The 23,129-nt window shown below is 36.3% G+C and overlaps 12 protein-coding genes across 12 annotated transcripts; 7 read left to right on the top strand and 5 right to left on the bottom strand.

Moving 5' to 3' along the window:
- Window positions 1–14: 14 nt before the first annotated feature.
- On the top strand, window positions 15–993 carry B0P05DRAFT_210273 (uncharacterized protein). Its single transcript, XM_051573233.1, has 5 exons — window positions 15–132; window positions 197–216; window positions 276–649; window positions 702–731; window positions 805–993. Coding segments are annotated over exons 2-5 (408 nt in total). The 5' UTR covers window positions 15–132; window positions 197–214; the 3' UTR covers window positions 807–993.
- Window positions 994–3,667: 2,674 nt separating this feature from the next.
- Window positions 3,668–4,877, top strand: B0P05DRAFT_553563 (ras family-domain-containing protein). The gene is made up of 6 exons (XM_051579588.1): window positions 3,668–3,820; window positions 3,871–4,060; window positions 4,107–4,190; window positions 4,242–4,393; window positions 4,445–4,661; window positions 4,715–4,877. Exons 2-6 carry the CDS (start codon window positions 4,003–4,005, stop codon window positions 4,813–4,815), a joined length of 612 nt encoding a protein of 203 aa, XP_051432100.1. The 5' UTR covers window positions 3,668–3,820; window positions 3,871–4,002; the 3' UTR covers window positions 4,816–4,877.
- Window positions 4,878–5,756: 879 nt separating this feature from the next.
- B0P05DRAFT_475891 (uncharacterized protein) lies at window positions 5,757–6,219 on the top strand (the record flags this gene model as incomplete). Its single annotated transcript, XM_051574871.1, has 2 exons — window positions 5,757–5,978; window positions 6,061–6,219. Coding segments are annotated over 2 exons (381 nt in total), but the record flags the coding sequence as incomplete, so codon positions are not given.
- A 136-nt stretch (window positions 6,220–6,355) lies between these two features.
- On the bottom strand, window positions 6,356–6,517 carry B0P05DRAFT_475852 (uncharacterized protein; the record flags this gene model as incomplete). Its single annotated transcript, XM_051574868.1, has 1 exon — window positions 6,356–6,517. A coding segment is annotated over one exon (162 nt), but the record flags the coding sequence as incomplete, so codon positions are not given.
- A 287-nt stretch (window positions 6,518–6,804) lies between these two features.
- B0P05DRAFT_553560 (RTA1 like protein-domain-containing protein) lies at window positions 6,805–7,759 on the bottom strand. The gene has a single exon (XM_051579587.1). It carries the CDS (start codon window positions 7,726–7,728, stop codon window positions 6,889–6,891), a length of 840 nt encoding a protein of 279 aa, XP_051432097.1. The 5' UTR covers window positions 7,729–7,759; the 3' UTR covers window positions 6,805–6,888.
- On the bottom strand, window positions 7,760–8,567 carry B0P05DRAFT_553556 (uncharacterized protein). Its single transcript, XM_051579586.1, has 2 exons — window positions 7,860–8,567; window positions 7,760–7,806 (listed from the first exon to the last, which is right to left on the bottom strand). Exon 1 carries the CDS (start codon window positions 8,258–8,260, stop codon window positions 8,054–8,056), a length of 207 nt encoding a protein of 68 aa, XP_051432096.1. The 5' UTR covers window positions 8,261–8,567; the 3' UTR covers window positions 7,760–7,806; window positions 7,860–8,053.
- Window positions 8,568–9,031: 464 nt separating this feature from the next.
- On the top strand, window positions 9,032–13,079 carry B0P05DRAFT_553550 (nuclear export factor CRM1). Its single transcript, XM_051579585.1, has 14 exons — window positions 9,032–9,183; window positions 9,233–9,334; window positions 9,388–9,460; window positions 9,512–9,618; window positions 9,663–9,778; window positions 9,829–10,063; window positions 10,116–10,364; window positions 10,409–10,696; window positions 10,740–10,901; window positions 10,948–11,490; window positions 11,538–11,981; window positions 12,030–12,408; window positions 12,463–12,637; window positions 12,690–13,079. The coding sequence occupies exons 1-14, from the start codon at window positions 9,091–9,093 to the stop codon at window positions 12,937–12,939; spliced, it is 3,216 nt and encodes a 1,071-aa protein (XP_051432095.1). The 5' UTR covers window positions 9,032–9,090; the 3' UTR covers window positions 12,940–13,079.
- B0P05DRAFT_553539 (Mob1/phocein) lies at window positions 12,989–13,926 on the bottom strand. The gene is made up of 5 exons (XM_051579584.1): window positions 13,843–13,926; window positions 13,632–13,795; window positions 13,464–13,590; window positions 13,229–13,420; window positions 12,989–13,185 (listed from the first exon to the last, which is right to left on the bottom strand). The coding sequence occupies exons 1-5, from the start codon at window positions 13,885–13,887 to the stop codon at window positions 13,003–13,005; spliced, it is 711 nt and encodes a 236-aa protein (XP_051432094.1). The 5' UTR covers window positions 13,888–13,926; the 3' UTR covers window positions 12,989–13,002.
- A 1,090-nt stretch (window positions 13,927–15,016) lies between these two features.
- On the top strand, window positions 15,017–16,635 carry B0P05DRAFT_553537 (glycosyl-transferase for dystroglycan-domain-containing protein). The gene is made up of 4 exons (XM_051579583.1): window positions 15,017–15,261; window positions 15,307–15,501; window positions 15,551–16,245; window positions 16,292–16,635. The coding sequence occupies exons 1-4, from the start codon at window positions 15,051–15,053 to the stop codon at window positions 16,457–16,459; spliced, it is 1,269 nt and encodes a 422-aa protein (XP_051432093.1). The 5' UTR covers window positions 15,017–15,050; the 3' UTR covers window positions 16,460–16,635.
- B0P05DRAFT_515056 (Septin-type guanine nucleotide-binding (G) domain-containing protein) lies at window positions 16,636–17,960 on the top strand. Its single transcript, XM_051575682.1, has 3 exons — window positions 16,636–17,070; window positions 17,110–17,289; window positions 17,335–17,960. The coding sequence occupies exons 1-3, from the start codon at window positions 16,876–16,878 to the stop codon at window positions 17,953–17,955; spliced, it is 996 nt and encodes a 331-aa protein (XP_051432092.1). The 5' UTR covers window positions 16,636–16,875; the 3' UTR covers window positions 17,956–17,960.
- Window positions 17,961–17,963: 3 nt separating this feature from the next.
- Window positions 17,964–18,605, bottom strand: B0P05DRAFT_475915 (adaptor-related protein complex 3 sigma 1 subunit; the record flags this gene model as incomplete). Its single annotated transcript, XM_051574873.1, has 4 exons — window positions 17,964–18,155; window positions 18,199–18,252; window positions 18,295–18,498; window positions 18,537–18,605. 4 exons carry the CDS (start codon window positions 18,603–18,605, stop codon window positions 17,964–17,966), a joined length of 519 nt encoding a protein of 172 aa, XP_051432091.1.
- Window positions 18,606–18,758: 153 nt separating this feature from the next.
- B0P05DRAFT_598897 (uncharacterized protein) lies at window positions 18,759–23,116 on the top strand (the record flags this gene model as incomplete). The annotated part of the gene is made up of 11 exons (XM_051583187.1): window positions 18,759–19,583; window positions 19,617–19,910; window positions 19,954–20,286; window positions 20,331–20,419; window positions 20,469–20,586; window positions 20,641–20,786; window positions 20,830–21,000; window positions 21,043–21,160; window positions 21,211–22,140; window positions 22,187–22,531; window positions 22,583–23,116. The coding sequence occupies 11 exons, from the start codon at window positions 18,759–18,761 to the stop codon at window positions 23,072–23,074; spliced, it is 3,861 nt and encodes a 1,286-aa protein (XP_051432090.1). The 3' UTR covers window positions 23,075–23,116.
- Between the last annotated feature and the right edge of the window lie 13 nt (window positions 23,117–23,129).

Below are 23,129 nucleotides of genomic sequence, written 5' to 3'. Positions count from 1 at the left end.
TGATGTATTAGCCTATGAACACAACCATCAAAGGGGATGGATTCATGCACCTTGTCAAGTGCATCATGAACAAGACAAGACAACCCGTGTTATTCTATCAACTGAACATACTCAATTATCACTGACAGCAAGGTCATTGACTGAGAAAAGGATGTTTATTAACCTTGTTCATCTTAAACATCACACAACTGAACAGGATGAGTATTTATCTACCATGTAAGTCAACGCCATCTATCTATACTGTACCACTCACCACCACACATACCTATTATTAGGCCATTCCATACATTGATAACACACTATCAACAACACATAGACCGTAAACTAGACGATATAAATCAATTGGTATCCAGAATGAATCAAGCAAGACAGGACATGGCTTGTTATTCTTATAAATTGGCTGAATTGGACCATTCTATTGACTTGCTGAAAGAAAACACAAATCCATGGAGTGCATTGGACCGTGTCTCAAGTGTCAAGCATCAATTGACTGAATCCATGACTGAATTTCATTCAGGACAAGCACGCATGTCTCGGTTACAAGAGCGTGTCTCTTTACACAACTTGTTTCTAAAAGGATCAAGGCAGCGATATGAACAAATCAAAGCTAGGTTTCGAAATCATGTTTGGTATCCTTGGTTTTATAGTGGTAAGTTGGAGAGGGGAAGTCTAGTATCCTAGTGCGTATCTAATAAAGGTAGTGCTTACCTGTATGGTGGTCATTTTCTTTTGTAAATATATATTATAAAAAAACGAACTTCTCCTTGCTTACAAACCGCTATCACATTTTGGTCGAGTTGACAGAAAGAAAACAGAACTGAATTGAGCTTTGATCAACTCATACTGAAAATGAAAAGCAATCTACTTGAATGGATCAAGATGTGATACAAGTGGATCCCATACACGGATCTCAATCAAGAATGCTTGTATCAATAGCGCTGATTGTGAAGTAAGAAGCTATGTCATGGCTCACAGTAAAGGCACCAGCAAAACTTTCTTTAGACCAGCAGTCTTGAATTAATAGCACATCTTGCTTGACCATCTTTGAAAACACCTAGAAACCCAACCTGAGTAGAACAAACCTTCCCCAACTTGGAGCACACCTACTAAAGAAGAGCATAGTTTTAGAGAGACAGACTTGACACACCAACGGCACACTTTGTCTTCAGCTAATCAGCTATTAAGCCCAGCTTATGGATGACACAAGTTTCAGTGCAACCTCATGTTTGAATAACGCCAAAGAAGCAAAGCACTGAACAGACACAGTTACACGATTGGAAGTCGCGATTCTTTTAACTGCATAAGTCAACTGAACAAGAATAAGGAGCTTCTTGAACAATATGAACCTTACCTTGACAAGAGTCAAAAAAAAAAGACTTCTCTGGAAATAAAGATGCCGCATTCAGAGTTGAGTGGCTTAGCCAATCAATTTGCTGTCTTGGATGCTTCGAACAGGTAGTTTTTTTCATCATTCTCTTATCAGATGTGCCCTAGAGTTGCTTATTGTGTATCAAATGAAACAAAGAAAGTTAGTTTTGTGCTTTGATTGGTGGATCAAGCTGTGTAGGTCTAATTTGCAAGCCCTTTGGTTTTTACATTTATACAATAAAGATAGCGTTAAAGAACAAAAGTAACTAAGGACTTCGATCCATATGGCTCATTTCCAAGGACAGTAAAGGAGAAAGTACTCAAAAGAGGCAGAGCCAGAACACAATGTATAACTTCTGTCTTCACTTCGATTGATTCTGTGTATATGCTGTCTCGTAGGTAATTTCCTGTTGATCACTCGGAACAATAAATTTCTTGAAGGCAAAGGCATGATGGGAGACCAGAGAAAGATTCTCAATCTAGGCGACAAATGTAATCGAGCATTGGTAACGCAGACATAGTTATACATGCTATAGACCTTTGATATATGATGTCTTCAGAGGAAGAAGTCACTCAGTTGGGATCCTAGTGATTGAGCATCTCCTTCGATGTTAACCTGTTCTACTTTGTTGTAATATATAGGAGCAAAAAGAATTGTAAACGTGCAGAATACCGAATCAAAACATCGCTGTACAATGAAAGACATAGGAGCAGATAGGTAGTGTATTCTGTGCGGCCCTTCAGCCGAAATCGCCTAGTATTCTTATCAAACTTAAAAAGAACCAAGGTAGGAAAATCGGTATGACGATAAATCCAGTGACCAGAAGGCAAGTCAGCGGACACCCTAACTAAAAAGAAATGCAGCCGAATTTTGACGGGTACTCGATGAAGTTAAAAGTCAATCCCAAAGTAATCAAAGGACTGGAACATAACCGGAATGATAAAATATAACTTCTTCAAGTATTTTGAAGGCTTCATTTTATCTTGGCTTTTGTTAACTTATTTATTCACTTTAAAATAGTAAATCACTCCTTTTGTTTACTTATGATTGTATTTCTCAATAATAAGTCAGAAACCGATCTCACTTAAGGAATACTCTCTTCTTTCAGATAATTTTTAAATCGTCCAACTATTTTCTCTCTCTTTTTTCTCTTTATTTCTAGTTTATCCATGCTACACCCCTCAGCGACGTGTAGCTAAAACATATAATAAAATATTGTACAAAAATAAACTGAAAAAGTCATAGAAGAAAAAAAATTGAAAATGAACATTATATATATGGATTTCAATAGACATAATAGTAAACGTAAAAGTAAAAGTACCAGCCGAGGAATTAGTCTCAAAGACATGCATCAACAAGAGAAAAATGGTTTGAGTTAGGTTTAAAAAGCGGAGCATTATAATGCTAGCAAAAGACTTGAACACGTATTAAGCACAAGATGCTCGGAACGCTGACAAAATAAATGCTTTGATGGATTTGCTAATGTTCATCCTAACATGGAGGTTTTAAAGTTCATTGTCTGCAAATGTGTACAATCTTGCCAGCACAACATAGCATCTGCATTTTGAAAACCTATGACTCGCTTGTAACATGTAAAGTTTGTTTCTGTATAAATCAATAGGTGTCAAAGGAGCGATGGTTCAAAGGTTCTCATGGAAAATAAGCACAAGAGAAAGAAAATGAATAAAAGTCATTTGTTTATAAAGTTTATACTATTAACTCATTATGTTTATAAACAGTTTTCATTGTTTCAGTACTGCTGAGTGCTGCTTTTCCTTTCTTGTGAGTCATTTACCAGCAATGCGTTTTGTACGACAACCCTTGATCTTCTTACGCTTTTGTTTAAATCACAGCTTAGTTCATACCAGAATTCGTCTATACTGACATTATTGAAGCATCCAATTTGTATTTTGTAGGTTATTTGGTTTCGACAAATAATGTCGTTTACTTTTTTGTTAGTAAAGGGGGGGAATCTACAAGATTCTATGAAACTATAAGGTCCAGGCTTTGAAAGAAGGACTCACTAAAGAACAATTCTTCTTTTCTATTACCGCAGGTGGCGTAAGCTCTCTTTGCCACAAAGTGCATGGCAGAGATGATCATGTGTATTGATAAATAAGCGTATTTCTTTAATAATATAAGTTCAAAAAGGAACTTGTGATTGATAGTGCTACAGTTGACTAGCTTTTGCGATATGGAGCATCGTTGTGTCAGCAAAAGGCTTAAATAAATATCAAGCACAAGACCTTCAAAATGTTGACAAAACAAATGCTTCAAAAAACTGGTCGTAATAAACAACCCACTCAATGTTTTATTCTCTGATGACATATGTAGATTAATAGCTTGTAAAGGTAACTCACTTATTATCAGTAGCTTTTTCTTCTTTGCCTGTACACAGTCCGCAGTTTATTTTATGTACAATAGCCAAGCTTAAACGACTTGATGTCATCTGCCAAATTTAGTCTTAGAAATAATAAATATTTATGACCTCTTTTTTACCTTGTAAAGTAATTTCGATACGTATTATCTAAACGCACAGCAAGACTATGCAAAAAAAAAATAAACCTCTTCTTTTTTAAACTTTTTTCTTTCATTTTTTTTTCTTTCTCTTGTTATTTTTAAAGAACAAAAAAATGCAAAACGATTCACAAATGACAACTCAAATACCTTCAGTTAAACTAGTGCTTTTAGGTATATAGTGTCACCAACCAAAACGTTTAACTCTATTAAAATTTAGGAGAGTCCTCTGTAGGCAAGTCAAGTATCGTCACTCGTTATGCTACCGACTCATTTACAGAAGGAAGAGAGGCAACAATAGGAGGTAGCGAATACTTATCAATTTTCTTTTTTTTTTCTGATAATTTTGTCCTAGCCGCTTTTTTAGCTCGTATCTGCTCAACAACAGACAGAAAAGTCAAGTTTGAAATATGGGATACAGCAGGTCAAGAGCGATTTCACTGTCTAGCTCCAATGTATTATAGAAATGCTTTAGCAGCGATGGTAGTTTTCGATATAACAAAACATGCAAGTGTCATAAGAACAAAAGAGAAAAAAAAGTTAATAATTTACTTTTAGAGTTCTTTTGAAAGGGCAAAACAATGGGTTAAGGAGCTACAACGTCAAGCTAGTCCACATCTAGTGATAGCCCTTGTAGGAAACAAAACTGACTTAGACCAAGAGCGAGTAGTATCAGAGCAAGAAGCAGATGCATATGCAAAAGACACACAACTACTTTATGTCGAGACAAGTGCTCGTCTAGGCACAAATATTGATCATGTGTTTGCTGAAATAGGTAATTTTAGGCTTAAAATCGCACAGCATGCATTGCTCATAACTTTTATATAGCAAACAACATCCCAGCGGAACAGTTGAACTCTAGAATAGCAAACAAGAAACTGGATATGGGTGGCAGTGACTCAAATGATAAGGGTCAATGTGCCTGCTGAATTACATACCTCTCTTTTGTCTATCCAATAAAAAAGAAAGATCTTTATTTCTGTTATTCTTACATAATCATTTAAAAGACAGTCTCCTCCTGATTGCCAATGTCAATGGGGTATACAGTCATACCAGAAACAGTGACAGGGCAATGTTAAAGCTTTTTGAAAGCGACTCTTGATGAAATGGACAAGTAACTAGAGATGAAGGGATATTTTTTTGTCATGAATAATGCTCCTATTCATAGCTCATAAGGCGTCGGTTCGTTTTTGATTCATTCGAACCTTTCTCTCATCTCAATGCAGTGTTTTTGCATTTGACAGCTCATAGCCGACAACACATTTTCTTATTCCTTACTGAAACTCTTCTTGCATTCAGTCCGTTGTCAATATGATCTTTGTGATAAAGAGTAAATGTACCCCTGCTCTGATGTGAGCTTTCCAAATACAAACCTTCTTTCAATACCAGATTGGATGGTTGTTCTGAAAAAGTGTTCTGGTCAATCATTGTGCGTTATAGTGTCAAACCATGCTGTGGCTACTTTTTTTAGAATACAAGTACTTTGTTAAGCAATCAAAAAAAGTACATGCGCAACATTACAACTTGATTTATTTTTTGTCTATTCACCAAATATCAAATACACATAATAAAGAGTTTTATTTTTTTTTCTTGACATGTAGTTCATCATTTGTGAACTAATTGATTAAAGAGAGCATTATGTGATCTACTTTTAAGGAAGAAAATATGCCTCTGACTTCATATCCTCCTAGAGTTCACTTAATGCGCAAATAAATGATAAAACGCTCTACATAAGCTTATCTCTTTAGGAAATAAATGCATTTGTATTGCTCTTTTTTGCCTATTGCTTTCACCTGAACACCAATTATTATAGAAACTCTGTTATAACCCCTTCTCATCCAACATCATCTACCGGCTACGGCAGATTTGAAGCAAATTTAGTTCACCAAATGCATACACACTCTGTCGATTCTCTGACCCCATCACCAAGTCACATACCTACCACCACCCGTTCAGTGTATTCGCCCTGGCAGATTATGATCGTGGTAACAACCCTGGAGCCTATCTCTTTCATGGCATCGGCATTCTTGTGTTGAAACATGGTGAGAGTGCACACTTACCTTGGAAAAATATAGAAAAATGGGCTTCTCTGGTAACTGGCGAAATCAAGACCATATCTATTAGACATACTTCGACTGTATCCCCGAGCAAATAGTGACATTCCCATTTTAAAGAACGACGCATTGAATAAGTACCTCAGCAGTCTTGCAGATCTCCTAATGCCATCAATTGTAGCTGCCAACGAATCAGTTGCTATACAAATTGCCCAAGCGTTTGACTTTATGGTCCGAGCCTCTTTAATTTTTTGCGTACGAATATTCCCTCACCATTGACTATCAATTCCCATTCTGTCAGTCTTTGCAATAAACACCGCATGTTATTGCAGAAAAAAAAGCAATGATGCCATTATGTCTAAGTGTTGCTTGTTATATTAGATATTATAAGACAATCAGAATAAGTGACGAAGAACTAGATCAGGCTGAAAGATCTTTCAGAAGGTTTATTCTGTAAAAACTGGGTACAGGAGCTTATTGTTTTGATAGCGAAAAGCTCTTTATCAATACAAAGTTCCATCGATTCAAACCCATGCTCATTAACAATGTGCCCTTGATTATTTTCTTTATATTTATGTTAAATACTTAACTTGTTTGCTTTGCCCTTGTTGGTACTACAATCGCGGTATAATAACCACAACGCGAATTGAGGTCTTTAAAACGAAGGGGGAGAAATAAAATATAATATGTGGGACAGTTCTTTATTCGAGCAGCTACGTTTCAAATCCCAATGAACGGTTTTTATTTTCGCCGAAGAAAAAAAAAAAAATAGAGATTCAGGTACAATTTAGGTTAGAACCTAAAAAAGAAAAAGAGTCTAAATCAAGAAACTCAATTGAGTACGCTTGGAAGGAGAGAAAAGTGATTTATTTATTAAATCTTATTTGCTACTTTTTCATCTCAGATTACTCAACATTTGGTGATTTGATCATTTTCTATATGGTTTTATCATACGTCTCGCATTTGTTGCTTGTCTTCTATATCCATTTTCTGTGTTTCGTTACTGTTCAAAATAGAATCTAAAGAAGAATTGTGTTTGGGAAGATAGTTTCCAATAAAGAATACACAATAGACAGCAAAACTGATAGCAATCACAAGTGTATCAAATACATAAAATGCCCATTCGGAGGAAGCAATTGGACCACCGTATCCAGATGCATACTCTGCCACACGATAAATCGAACGGATATAGAGTAAGAATATAGTAACATAAAGGCAAAGCAGAAGATACTTCTTAGCATTGGGTTGTCCTTTTACATGATATTGATATTGAGGGTTCAGATGAACATAGACAGTAATACCAGCAAAACAGGCAAAGAAGACCAACTGAAGACCAAGTCCGACTAATGTGATGGCTCTACCAATTGTGTTTAGGTCGACACTGGTTTGCATACCACCACCTGCACCTTGTAGCACAAACGAAAAAATATCACTACTGAAAAAGAACCAAGTGACAAACTTGGGTTTAATGTAGAACTTGTTTGTTTCGACATTCGACAATCGAATAACTTCACCGACAGTCTTGTAATTCACCAGGGCGAGCGCATTAGGTGCTAGCAACAAGAACAATGTCATACCTACATAACGACCAAGATCCGTAAAGTAATGGCAAGCGATACGGACAGCATACCCGACTGTTTCCATTAAGCCGGTGAATGCTAAAATGTAGAGAAATTTAGGACTTTTTGAAAGGTACATCCGCGCTGTTAGGTAGATAGTAAAGATAGCATATACACAAAGACCCACAATAGCTAATGACAGATTGGGTATATAATGAAAAAACAACATGGCTTGAGTTTCGCCTGTGTTAGTTCTCCATGATCCAGCCATGTTGTGTAAATTGCAAAGAAAGAAGGAGGGTAGGAACTGTATGTTTTATTCAAGTTAAATATTCACTATTAATCGAAGTTACACCAAACAGGTTGTACCATAAAACTTTATTATTTATTTGATACAACGTACTAACAATGATCATTTCACAAGTACAGAAAAAGAAAGAGAAAAATATACGAGAGCTCAAAAGTATATTTATTTGCGCAAATGCCATTATAATTACTCTTTATGGTTAGCAAAACTTTTTGAAGCAATGTACCAAGCGGTTGGATATTTTGTATCACAGTCCCTCATTGCCAAATCCAACGTTACTCACAAAAAAAAGGGACATATTGTTCACAATTGCAGTGCATGGTAAAAGAAAAAGAAAGTATTTGTCAAGGAAGACTGTTTTATCCATAGGAATGGCTTGTTTTCTCTTCCGAACTCTAAGAAAATAATGCCATACTGCTTTCTGCCTTACGTCACCATCAGGCCTAGCCAACATGTTAGTATTGAATGAGAACTGAATTGTGCTTACTCTTCACACAGTGTCAATTGTAATGCTCGTAATTGTCCTTTTAATTGCTTCTTGTTATTCACTAAATCATGAATATGATTCACAGCTAATCTCAATTCATCAATAGGGTATCAATGGACTCACACATGCACACATTTCTGCAAAATTAATGCTTCACTTCGATATATGTTTTCCGATGTTGGTACACTACTGACAAGTTGTTCAAAACTAGTTCTTATATTTGCTCGTCTTTTTGCTCAGAAGCAATGTGATTTGCCTCTTTTTTTTTTTTTTTATCTTTTGATAGCAATTCATGTGGTGCTTTTCTTGCTCGGCCTATTCTAACCGACGACTTTAGTACTGACTTTTCTTTAGGAGATACTCAACCAATGCTTATCTCCCTTTGATAGTTATCTTCATAGTGTTAGCATAAAGCATAACACAAACTTTGTCTTACAAAAACAAGTGTCCAAAAATTTCCTAGTTTTCTCTGCTCTTCTTTTGAGAACATAATATAGAAAGAGAAAAAAGAGAAAAAAGAGAAAAAGAGAAGAACTTGTGAAAGTGTTATTCTTGTAAGGAATGTTACTTATCACGCGAATACACACACATATATATAGAAAGCATGGTTCGCTCAAGGACAAAGGGACCGCAACTGCCATGATTTTATTGGTTCAGTCCAAGAAAAAAAAACCTTGAAGCTGTGACTTTTTCCAACCTAATATGCAAGCAACTAAGATTATTAATTTCATAGTGCGCGTTTTTTTTCTCTCTTTTTCTTTCTTCTTTTCTCCTTTTCATTGTTTACAAATAAAACTATGGCTGAAGCTATTTTAGATTTCAGTAAAGAACTCGACGTTGCCTTATTAGATCAAGTCGTTATGACTTTCTTTACCGGCTCTGGTAGTGAGGTAAGCGTGTTTATTCACACGTATATAGTTCTAACATCAATTTTTATAGCAACAACTGGCTCAACAAATCCTGACTCAATTTCAAGACCATGAAGAAGCTTGGACTCGAGTTGATGGTATTTTAGAAAAGTCTTCTGTTTCTCAAACAAAGGTTTGTCATCTTTTTTTCGTGATAAGAAAAAAAAAGTAACGCGGTTTTTGTAGTTTATTGCGCTACAAATCCTTGAAAAGTTTGTTCAAACAAGATGGAATATTTTACAAGCCGATAGTAGAAATGGTAAATTCATATAGTCTGATTGTTTTTTTTTTTTTTTACTCATTTTGTTAGCCATTCGTTACTTTATTGTCAATGTTATTGTGAAGCAATCTTCTGACGAAAACACACTAATTAAAGAGCGTACCTACATCAACAAGCTCAACATGGTTCTTGTGCAGGTAAGGCATCCGATTGTTTTCTTTTATCGCTCAATTACTTGTAGATTCTTAAGCAAGAATGGCCTCACAATTGGCCTTCTTTTATTCCTGAAATTATTGCCTCTAGCAAGACAAATCTTTCTCTTTGCGAGAACAACATGGCCATCTTAAAGCTTTTAAGGTACATATACAGAACAAACCTAAATCCAGTATATTGATCTTGTTTGATAGTGAAGAAATTTTTGATTTCTCTGCTGAGCAAATGACTCAATTAAAAGCAGCTACTTTGAAGACACAAATGCAAAAAGAATTCTCTGAAATTTACAACTTGTGTAGAGAAGTCATTGATAATGCTGTCAAGCCAAGTCTTATCAAAGCTACACTTGAAACTCTTTTGAGATTTGTTCATTGGATTCCTGTTGGTTATATCTTTGAAACTGATCTTATTGAAACACTTCGCAGCAAAGTATGTATTTATATATGGATAGATTTTCTTTTTTTTAACTGATATCCATTAGTTTTTTGAACAACCTCAATTCAGAAATGTGACACTCAAATGCTTCACTGAAATCAGTACTCTCGAAATCACAGAAAACTATTATGAAAAGATGGTCATCATGTTTAACAGTGTAATGACAGCTACAAACAGCATGATTCCTCCTAGCACCAATATTGCTGAAGTATACGAAAACAGTAATGATGACGATCAAGAATTCGTCCAGAATTTAGCATTATTCCTCACTAGTTATCTTTCTACCCACTTAAAGGTAAGAACAATCAAGTGTATTGGATGGTTTTATTTATTCTGTAGACTGTTGAACGTTATCCTGGTTCTCATGAGCTCTTGATCAATGCCCATTTCTATCTCATCAAGATCTCTCGTGTAGAAGATCGTGAAATCTTCAAGATCTGTTTAGAATACTGGGCTAAATTGGTTCAAGGATTGTTTGAAGAAGCTTCTACTGCTGGTCATGGTGCTCCATTATTGGATTTAGGCAATATGGGTGGATTTAATGGTGCAGTCAGAAAAAATCTCTATGTTTCTGTCTTGTCCAACTTACGTGTCGTGATGATTGAGTGTATGGTGAAGCCTGAAGAAGTAAAGTATGGTATGCGTATGTATCTGTACTTACACATGTTAGGTTCTTGTGGTTGAAAATGACGAAGGTGAAATTGTAAGAGAATTCGTAAAGGAGAGTGATACAATTGTTTTGTATAAAAGTATGAAGGAAGTGCTTGTTTACTTGACCAATCTTGATGTCAACGATACTGAAGAAATTATGACCACCAAATTAGCTAGACAAGTAAGTTTTGCTATGCAAAGCACAGTGTATTCATAGTATGTGATAGATGGATGGTAGTGAATGGTCTTGGAACAACTTGAACAAATTGTGTTGGGCTATTGGTTCAATTTCTGGAGCTATGAATGAAGAGACTGAAAAGAGATTCTTGGTCACTGTCATCAAGGAATTACTGAGTCTCTGTGAAATGAAGCGTGGTAAAGACAACAAGGCTGTTGTTGCTTCCAATATCATGTACTGTGTAGGCCAATACCCTCGTTTCTTGAAGGCTCACTGGAAGTTCTTGAAGACTGTTGTTAATAAGTTGTTTGAATTCATGCACGAGTCCCACGAAGGTGTTCAAGACATGGCCTGTGATACCTTTATTAAGATTGCTCAACAATGTAAGCGTCACTTTGTCGTCCTACAACAAGGCGAAAATCGTCCTTTTGTTGAAGAAATCCTCGATAATGTAAACCGTATCACATCTGATTTGGCTCCTCAACAAATCCATACGTTCTATGAAGCCATTGGCTACATGGTTGCTGCTCAAACAAATAGTACTGCTCAAGAACGATTAATGGCCAAATTTATGGAACTTCCCAACCAAGCTGTAAGTATCGCTTATCAAAGTGAAACAAAGATATTCATTTTATATAGTGGGAAAGCATGATGAACCAAGCCAAGCAAAACACGGATTGCTTAAACAATCCAACCGAAATTAAGGTATTGTCCAACGTACTCAAGACAAATGTGGCAGCTTGTACATCTGTTGGTTCTGCTTTTATTATCCAATTAAGCAAGATCTACATTGACTTGTTAGCTCTCTATCGTATTGTGGGTGAATTGGTATCACAAAGTGTTGCCTCCCAAGGTGTGATTGCCACCAAAACTCCTAAAGTGCGTGGTTGGAGAACAATCAAGAGAGAAATCCTCAAGTTGGTAGATTCATATGTCAACTGTACGACTGAAATTGAAACTGTCAACAACAGTATGGTTGGCCCTTTCTTGGAAGCTGTCTTGACAGACTACAACACCAATGTGGATGCTGCTAGAGATGCTGAAGTATTGAATGTGATTGCTACCATCATTGATAAGTTACAGGTAATGTAAAGACTATAATCCATATATGATATACTGATTTTGCATTAGTCCATGATGACTTCGCGCGTTCAAGTCATTTTTGAGGCTACCTTCGAACCCACTTTGAACATGATCACCAAAGACTTTGCCGAATACCCCGAACATAGAAATGGCTTCTATTCCATGCTGAGAGCCATTAACAGACACTGTTTCCCTGCTTTATTGGAATTAGCTCCTGCTCAATTCAAGCTCTTTATTGATAGCGTCGTCTGGGGTTTCAAGCACACCATGCGTGATATTGCTGATATTGGTCTCGAAATTTGTGGTGAATTGATTGACAACATTAGTCGTACAGATGCGGCTGTTGCAGGTGCCTTTTATCAATCTTATTTCCTCAACATTCTTCAAGATATTTTCTTTGTGCTTACTGATCGGGATCACAAGAGTGGTAATTATCAAACAACCTCGAAAAAAAAGTGATTATTGATTTACTTTTATTTAGGCTTCAAGGGACAAACAGAAGTATTAGCTCGTCTATTCAACTTGGTCTCCAACAATATGATTAGTCTGCCTCTCTTTGATCCTAGTCAAGTATCTAACCCTAATATGTCAAATGCTGAATTCTTGCGTGAATACGTGTCTACTCTTCTTCAAAATGCATTCCCTCACCTTCAACCGTAAGTAGACTATAACAGATAATGCATGTTTACTTATCCCTCCGTTTTTTAGCGGTCAAATCAAGGTCTTTGTTCAAGCCATGTTTGAATTCAACAATAACCCAACTAAATTCAAACTGGAAGTCCGTGATTTCCTTATTCAATTGAAGGAATTTGCTGGTGAAAATGCTGAACTTTATTTGGAAGAAAAGGAAAATGAATTAGCAGCACAAAGAAAGGCTGAAATGGAAAAGGCATTAGCTATTCCAGGTATGGTCAAACCATCTGAATTACCAGTCATGGACGAAGATGAAGCTCTTTAAAAAAAACACGTATTTCAATTATATTGTAATAAAATAAAGAAAAAAAAAGAAAAAAAAAAGAATCTATTGCGGTAAAAGAATAGCAGAAGAATTACTATGTGGAATATTTCGATTAAATGTATTTTCTTGTTGTGTTTCTTCTTCCTCTTCCTCATTTGTATCATTTGGAATACTCACTAGACTATTAGGTATTAATTCATAAGTCTGTGATAACTTCAAGAATCTTGCGTATAGATGAGTCTCATTCTGATCATGTGTTAGCTGATGTTCATACAGAATACATGCTTACCTCAAAGGATTCATAGACCTCTCGGTGATGGAAATAAGCATGAGCGAAAATACGATAAAGCCGTCTTGCAATGGATTGAAAATGCTTTAACGATGGCTCAGGAACAGAAATTCGGCTTGGAAAATACTTTGAATTATTAAGCAAGATGGTAGCACCATCCAATGTGTGAATTATGTAATCAATGGCAGGACACTATCAAAAATGTAAATAAAAAGTATGTTTGTTTACCACTTGCCGATTGCGTAGAAGGATGCGCTGCACATAAATACAGCCAACCATCTGCTTTCATTTCAGGACAATTTTGTTTTGTGCATTCTGATTCTAAAGCAACTACAAGCAAGGAAAGCTCTAAACACACTTGTCTATCTTAACAATCAGAAAACATAAAAAGGACAACACTTGCCTTAAATGTTCGTATTGCCAAACCTCTTCGTCTACACTTGCAGGAAGTTCAATAATATTTTGTACATCATTTGCGTCCATACGAACAAGTTGTTGCAAGTATTCTTGCACGTTGAAAGAAGATTCTAAAGAGTCGAGATTCTCAAAAGGCCACTGAAAAGTATCCTATTATTATTTCAGTAAAATAAAAGAAAAAAGAATTTCATTTTTACTTCAAGACGCTTTCCAGGATAAAGTCTTCTTAAAATAGTTGTCATACGAATTATGCAGTATAGAAAGTAAAAAGAAAAAAAAAAGAAAAAAAAAGAGAGAGAGAGAGAGGGATAGCTATCTTTGTGCTCCCTGCTTGACTTCTCCTTATATCATTTTAATTTCAGATTAAGACCAATTGGATTTATTTTTGGACGTGCCTGACTTGAGACCAATTTGAACAATACCACCCTGATTGAAGTTCTGGCGATAGTCAACTGAAAATAATCAATAGAAATAATAGATACTATGACACAGTGCATTATGTCTTACTATTTTCGGTTGGAAAAAGCATAGTATTTTATATTTTTCTATCTATGACAAGTTTTTTGATCCATTTACTCAGTGAACGGAATAAACACTCGAATACCCAAAAGATTCCTTGTCGCGAATGATACACTAAAGAGAGATGTATTCAAGGTTGCCGCAGTCTAATAGCTGATCATTCGGAACACTTTTACAATTCGAGAAACAGAAGGAATCATTTCAATCAAGTTCAGACAAATGAAATACCTCTTGCTAAGGCTTTCTGTTTGATCACAGCTGTTGATCGTCAAACAAAGATTTATTTGGAATGCCAATATTCAACTTTTTAAAAATAAACAGGTTTTTCTAAAGAAGAGGAAAAAAAACTTTGTCTCAATTGGACATTTCGGGTTGTCTCAAAATAAAGTAATATCCCAATCCCAAGCTATATCTCATGTATCACAAAATATGACAATGCCTGTTCAATGTTAAAGCCCAGCGTGTTTTTTTTGTAACAAGAGCCACAGTCAATCGATCAATTTCATTGTCTACATAGAGCGCATAAGCTTCTTTAGATCAAGAAATAGACAACAAAAGGAAGCACTAAAAGAGTTTTTTTCGTCATAGTAAACAACTTTATTTTAGTGAAAGAAAAAAACAACTATAAAAGGATAAACATGAACGCGCGCGCAGAAGGTGTTTATTTACACGTAATGATTGATTTGATGTGTGGCCATGTTTGGGCTTAGTTTTTTTTTTAAAAAAAATCTGTATCACCATTTTTGAAGTAAATGTTATATTTATAGAATTTCACCAAAAACATCTTTAAGCGAAACATATAAAAGAAACCTTGATCTTTGATTTTTAGGTTTTTTTTTTCTTCACACAAAAGTTCCTTTTCTTTTAATTATTTATTTATTTTACAATGAGCGTTGATTTACAATCTTTTATGGCTCGTCGAGGAACTAAGGCATTAAGCCTTGTCCTTTTATTATCTTGTTTAGGACTGTTGGCCAAATATTATCAATATGAACCAAACACATCCCATTTTAGAAGAGCATTGTTCTTTAGAAACGAATCAGAATTACAAGATAACCAACAATTTGCTAGTCATTTCAGTTGGTCTGATAGTGAAGGTATGTAGAGACATTTATGTGGGGTTTGTTGCTTACCATGCTTAGGTCGGACTCATCATTTACCAATGGAAACTGTGCTATCTAAATCCTTTGCTTTATCTTCCTATTCTGAACAATCTCAAATCATTCCTTATTACTACAAGTCTGAACTCAACATGACTGGCGAAGATATCACTATTGTTACCCTTGTGACCAGAAACCGTATCCCTAATTTAGCAAGACTTGCTACACAATATCAAGGTAAAAGAAAAAATAGAATAAACATTGTGATACTCAACAATACATATAGGCCCTATCTCTGCTACTATTCATATTTCGAATGACGAAGAAGGTGAATATACTCTAGACATGCTGCAACAAGCCATGGATAAGAGCCCCAACATGCGCAAGTTTGTCGATATTCATGTTGTCCGTGATGAATTTGATCGTGAACTGAATCTTTGGCGTAATGTGGCCAAATTGTTCGCACGAACAGACTATGTGATGCAACTCGACATTGACTTTTATCCTTGTACTGATATTCGCCGTTCTGTTCTCAACAATGACAAAGCCATGAACTTACTTCGATCAGGTCAAGCTGCTCTTGTCATTCCTGCTTTCGAATACTCTAAACAAGAAGAAGGCTTGGATTATCGTACATTTCCCAAAAACAAGCCCGATCTTGTCAAGCAATACAAAGACAATCAAATTGAAATGTTTCATTCGTTCTGGTTGCCTGGTCATGCTCCTACTGATTATGATCGTTGGACTTCAGACGCACAAGAGATTTACCCAGTCACAACTTATCAACATTCATATGAACCCTATGTGATCTTTAAGAACCAAGGATCTCCATGGTGTGATGAACGATTCTCTGGCTATGGTAGCAATAAGGCTGCTTGTCTGTTTGAGTTATATATCTCTGGTGTTGATTACTATGTGCTACCTAATGACTTTATCGTCCATCAAACACACGCTTATCCTGATGAAGCGCGCCAAGTAGAGGTATGCGAGATAGATAATAGATTTGATTTACTTATATTTTTTATAGCGATATTATAATCGTCGATTATATACACAATATAGAGAAGAAGTGTGTATTCGATTAGCTCGTCGCTTTATTGCTCAAAAGAAATGGGAGGATCCCAAGTCTGAAAACTTGCGAGAAGAGTGTGCTTCTATTAAGCCTTACCAAAGAGCTATCGGAAGATTCGTGTAACCCTCTTCTCCCCCATTTAGCCACATTGAAGCATTTTTATTCTATTTTATTTGTACAGTACTATCACAGCCCTCTTGTAATTTTTTCCCTTTTGATTCCCCCTTCCCTCCAAACCTACAACAAACAAACAAACAATATAATAAACATCCTCTTTTTCTTTTTTTTTTGATAGAACAACATGCATGTACTTAAAATTGAGCAACAACTACAAAGCCCATATCTTTTATATATACAAATAGAGCCAAATCGAATTATGCTATTTATATACATCTTTATCGGAGACTTGGATTAGCATAGATCTGATATAGACAGTTGATTTCAAAACTGTCAAGTTAACAAACAAGTCCAAACCTTAATTCAATATAAAGCTATCAATTATACACTCTTTTTATCGTTTCTTTTTCACATAAAACAAGATGTTGTATAATGTTTATTCTGAAAAGATGTCTATTCGTACCAAATCTAAAAAAGATCCGATTTCCTATTTCAATATCATGGTTGTAGGTGCCTCAGGTTCCGGGAAAACAGCCTTTGTACGAACTCTTTGTGAAACACTGAAAAATGAGGTGATTGAAGGTTCCTATAAAGAATCTAAGCCCATGGCACTTAAGGTAAATAAACACAAAAGATAAGATACCTAACTGATTTAGAACTCACTTGAGCCTACAGAAGGACTCTATACTGTCTCCATGCAAATAGAAAAAGAAGGACAGCGTACTGCTCTTACAGTGATTGACACACCAGGTTTTGCAGCTGGATTTGCTATTGACCACCATCTCAGCTATATTGCTAAATACATCGACTATCAATTTGCTCGTACATTGACAGAAGTAAAGTTTCCGTTTCCAGAATATCGTATTGACATTGTTCTATAGGAAACTAAAGTTAGAAGAGATGCCAAAGCACACGATACACATATCCATGCCTGCCTTTACTTTGTTGATACAAGTCAAGTCAAAGGATTAAGCGAAACTGATAAATACATCTTCAAATTCCTGAGTTCCCGTGTCAATGTGATCCCTATCATTGGCAAATCAGACACACTCACAGCCACTCAACGTACACTGCTTCAGTCTTCACTAAGGTCAGAAATTATAGAGACGCTTCAGGTGCCTGTTTATGGTTATATCGATATGGAAGAACAAGACTCAACTCAGACTCAGATGGAAAAGATAAAGACACTCCTTCAAACATGTGTAGAAGAAGACCATGACGAGGAAGCAAGCGCTATGATTGACTACCTTGACCAATTCCCTTTCAGTGTGTTTAGTTTTGAACATGATCCTTATACAGGTCATCCTATTCAAATGGGAAGAAGATATCCTTGGGCAACTGTTGAGTGTTGTAATCCCAAACATTGTGACCTTGTATCCTTGATAGACATGTTGCTTGTTAAACATAAAGATATGCTTAGAATGGACACATTTGAACGGTTTTATGAACAATACCGCACAGTCCATTTGATGAATACACAAAAGAATAAGATGTTTAAATAATAAAGTCTTTAATGACGAAACCCATTTCTCAATGTCTCTGTTGCCCTTAAACTTAATGCACTTGCTGTAACACCTGTTTTCTTTTTGGCTCTGTTCATTTCGTTTATCGCTGACACTATTTCATTCATATTTGTTTCTAAAACAAGACCACCTTGAATAATCTCGGCAAGAATAGCATGAACCTCATCAAAATGGAAGATCTATGGCAAATAAGAAAGTGTCTGTACTTTGTTTTATGCTTACCAAGTCTAGTTCGCATACATTCTCAAAACATCGATCCAAACTCTCTACAAACACCTATTGCCGAATGAATGATAGGCATGAACAATGGCTACTTACCTGAATTAAATCTAAAATACCGAGTTCACTCTCACTTTCATCCACAACAAACACAAAGTAAAGTGTGGCGTAGTGTCTATAAATAACGCGTGTATCTTTTCCACCGAGTAATTTACTGCCTTCCAGAAAGTTACAAGCTGTATCTGGTCTTTTTGAAACAAGTGAAAAGATCTCTTGTACAAGTGCTTGTTGTGTTGCAATGTCCTTTCAGAATCAGTATTGACATATAAGCAATGACTTACAATTTGTTGGTAAAACTTAATAAGACGTGGTTTACCGTGATTATTAAATATAAGCACTGATTTAATCATAGTTATAAAAGAGAAAGAAAGAGAGAAAGGAGAAGGAGCAGTTTGATAAACAGCCCCAAACTCAGCCTACGCTTTTATTTTTTCTTGGTGCAATAAAAAAAAAAGCGCATACACACGCTTTTCTTTCTCTGTTTTCATCTCGATAAAATCAAGATGCAAGCTTCTTCTTCACTTAAACGTGCTGGAGGTAGTTCCCGAAGAACAGTTCGACCTTTGAATCCAGCCCTTGTTTATGACTATACACTTCGATGTGCCATCCATGCCTGTTTAGAACAACATAACAAACAACAAAAGTCCGCTCCATTACGAGAACCCCACAAAAGTATTCACAGACACTCGGTTCATTTGGGTGGTGTGAGTGATGTGTTTGGTAACCTGGCAGACAAACTTACAGGTGACGAAGCCACGGTCAGCAAAGACAAACTAACAAAGCCTGTGGTGGTCGGATTGATGAAAAGACTGGATGACATCAAGGAAGGCAAAGATATCTCAAGACCAGAATATCGCGACCGTCGGTTTATTTTGATTGTTAAACAAGTACGGGATGTCGTGAAACAGCACAGGTATCGCCCTCAAGGTTCGATTAATGATTTGGTGGTCACTTTTCTTCGCACCAGTGAAACTGAACTTAAAAAGATGGATCCAAATCCAGCTGTCTGGTTCAAAGAGTTGGATCGTTATGTGGTCTTGTTTACCGAAGTCTTGTTGCTTGTGCTTAAAGAAGATGCACCTAATAGTGCTTCATTTGAACTGATAGAGACATTGAGTAAATCTATTTTGCCACCCAAGACAAAGAGACAGCAGCAACAGGAACAGCGAAAGAGTATGATGATTAACACACCAACAGACATCTTGGAAGTGATTGAAAATTTCTCTATGGTTCAGACAGTACAAAACTTATTTCAGATCGAGAATTCAATCCACAGGCAGAAAATACGAGAATTACAATCCATTTGTACAGAATCCGTAAGTGGTATTGTAAGTTTACAAGGCATTCATAGAAAGAGTTAGAACTTTTTTTTGGATCTTAAACAACTGATTAATGCAGTCAATACAAACCAACCTTTTCCTGGCAGAAGAGAAGACTTTTCAAGTCAACAAGCCTATGATACTTGGGTTGGAAGAGAAAAGAAGTACTTGCAAGGCTTAATGACAATCATGGTCACTAGTTCAAGTCTTTCTTTAAACATCAGTAGTGAACAAGATGTAGGTTCAACCAATCTTTTGTCTGGTGTAGGTATTGGCAGAAGATCCAGCGATTCAAAAAGAGCTTCCATGTATAGTAATCCAGGCACAACAGACGATGTAAGTGTGAAGCAGTTGCAGATATATGAGACTGATAGAGTAGAACCCATACACTTACATCCCAAATGATCCTCGGTCTTATTTCCGTCTCCTAATGAATATGTGTGTTGACCTCGACACAAGCATTTCTGTAGATACTGAGCGTGCTAAGTCCAGTGTGTTGTCGCAAGCATCTGAGGATCTTTTACGTGAATGTTGGAAGACGTGGCGTCTTTCTCAACCCTTTCGAGCTGTTCTCTATCTTGAAATTATTCAGAATCGAATGGAAACTGAAGAATATCAAGGCGAGATTGATATTATTGAAGCAAGAGATGCTATGCGCGCAGTAGACAAATGTATTAAAGAAAATGAGATTCGAAACTGGACTATTCATGATGTAGGTTGTGTGTATACATTATGTTGTTTTATTTATTTCTACAGCGAGAAAAATTGATACGTGTGTTTGGAGGTCTAAAGAATACTTGTCTGCGTTCTTTGGCTGAATCCTTGTCTCAATATTGGCGAGTCAAGTAAGTGGATAGACTATAATGATCAAGCTTATTTATTATATATATATAGACCTGAATTTGTTAAAGAACAAATAGGCTTATTGGATTCTGTTTATGAAAGTCCTGCCTATTTAGAAGACCATTCAGAGTCAAGCGACCAATTCAACTTGTTAGAAGATACAATTGCTGTAAGTTTTTTTTTCTTTTTGTTCTTTTGTAGTAGGATTGACGCCTATGGACAGGGTGCGGCTGTTTCGAGATGGAGAGTATTTGAAAAATCCATCCTAGATCCCAAGAATGATGATATGATGAATTTGATGAATATGGCCGATAAACTAATCAAAGAACTAGTGGGTGTTGCCAAAAAGTTCAAAAAGCCATTAAGAGGGTAAGAACAGGCTTTTGAAATAGTGCGACTGACAGATCAACAGGACACTGCATTTACCGGGCATTGTGATGGCTCGTCAAATGCCATTTTTTGTATTAGAAATGGAGAACTGGGCTTTTCTTCCAGAAGCGAGAAATGCACCTATTGATCTCACATTTCAAATGTATGACAAAGTGCTCACGCTCAAACGACTTTATGATCAGTATGGACCCAAGTAAGTGAGGACATTCTTTATATCATCTGCTTACACTAGCAGACAAAAATCTGCCTTGTTTAAGGTAGAATCATGGTTCTTGCTACATGTTCGTCGTTGGCTCAAGACAACAGCAGGAGAAACACCTGAATGGGTTAGAAATGCAATCAAACAAGACGAGGTAAGTTTGGTTTTTTATTTGAACTGATATACTTACTCCTACACTTTTAGTTTAAACCCATTAGTGAGACTACCATGCATTCTTCTTCCATTGTAGACTTGTTTACTATGTTTCATCAAGCTGTTGATTTTGTACAGAAATTAGAATGGCCTAATAGTTTACAAGAATGTCGTTTCAATACTGCTCTTTCCAAAGTAATTGGTGTGGCCCTTGAACAATACACAACAGAAATAGAAGACATGATTTCCATGGATATTTATCCCCGTGCTTATAGAGAAGATGGTACCAATCCAAACATCAATTTCTTTGACAGGGCTCGTCATCAATTGATTGGCAATCGCACCCATGGCAAAGGACTAGAAGAACCTTATGATTTCTTGGCCGAGACATGCATCAAGATCAACAATGTAGAAGCAGCACGTACAAAACTAGACAGACTCTATCAAAATATGGATGTGGATGAAATCGCTCAAGAAATGAGAGAATATGAATCCCAATTATCACCTACGCCGAGCGAGAAATCAGAGCAGACAAATTACATGTATTCTATCAAAATTGTGCGTGCTGAGAACTTGCCGCCTGCAGACAATAATGGATTGAGTGACCCTTACATTGTGCTCGAGATTGATTCTAAACCTATTGCAAGAACAAGAACAGTATATGAAACTCTAAATCCTCGGTGGGACCAAGTATTTGATATATGGCTTAAGGACGAAACAGTGGATGTATTGGCATTAGTATATGATGAGGATGTGATCGGTGCTGATGAGGAATGTGGTGGTGTTTGGTTCAAACTAGGTCCTTCTTATTATGGTGATTTCCAGACACACGAGCTGGTCTTGAATTTCAATCCTCAGGGCAAACTTGTGTTGCGTATCAGTATGGAGGGAGAAAAAGACGATATTCAGTTTTGGTTCGGTAAAGCATTCCGTGTACTTAAGCGAGCCGAAAATGATGCAGCAGGTCTTATTGTGGACAAGGTAAAATAACAGAGAGACCGTGTGTTTTATAGCTTACATCATCTAGATGAGTGCTTATTTCCGTCAAGTACTGAGTCGCAAGTCATTGGATAAATTACTAGGACGTGATCGTAGCTTCTTTTCATCATTTTCAAGATCAAGCAAACATGTAGATCCAACACTACAAGACTGCGAAGATTCCATTGCACCTTTATTGGACTATCTGGAAAAGAATTTGAAGACGTTGAATGACAACCTGTCAGAGACAAACATGCAACTTGTGGTATTAAGAATATGGAGAGAAATCCTTCTCTCTTTGGAAAATGTGTTGCTGCCACCTCTTTCAGAACAATTATCCGAATTGAAGCCATTAGATGATTATGAATTCCATGTTGTATATAAATGGTTAGAGGTAAGCATATGGATGTGTATCTTTATATTCTTTAACTCAATGCATTCATAGCTTCTAAAAGTGTTGTTTAATGGTGGTGAAGATGGCGATGCTGTTCCATTAGACAAACTGGAAAATTCGCAATACTATGCTCTACTTGCTATTAATGTTGCATATAACCTTGAGACGGACCAATTAATTGAAGGATACAACAATACAGTCAAGAACCAACTTGAACTTAAATTGCGTGGGGGCAGAAAAGCAGATAGAAGTAAATCCGTCTATCATTCGAAAAACACTGTCAGGAAGCGAAAATCAACCAAGAAATCAGTCTCAATTGATTTACCTAATAGTGACACCATTCTTCGTATTTTACGTATGCGAACAGGTAAAAAAGTACGCGACTTTTTACGCGCTGAATTCGAAAAACGCAATAACCCAACAGCATTCATGAACCTGGATGAAGATAATAAGGAGTCCTCTCAAGCTGAAATTCCTGTTATTGCAGCCATTCCAACCAATGACCTTACACCCACAAGTGAAAATGTCACACCTTTACGATAATAATAAAATTCAAAATCAGATTTTTGACATGTTTAAAAAAAACAGTTTAAAAAAA

The sequence above is a fragment of the Gilbertella persicaria genome (genome assembly GCF_025201335.1).
Source record: "Gilbertella persicaria strain CBS 190.32 chromosome Unknown B0P05scaffold_38, whole genome shotgun sequence".
NCBI lineage: Eukaryota > Fungi > Mucoromycota > Mucoromycetes > Mucorales > Choanephoraceae > Gilbertella > Gilbertella persicaria.
The sequence above is the reverse complement of the archived record's forward strand: the minus strand, read 5'-3'. Positions and strand labels throughout refer to the sequence as shown.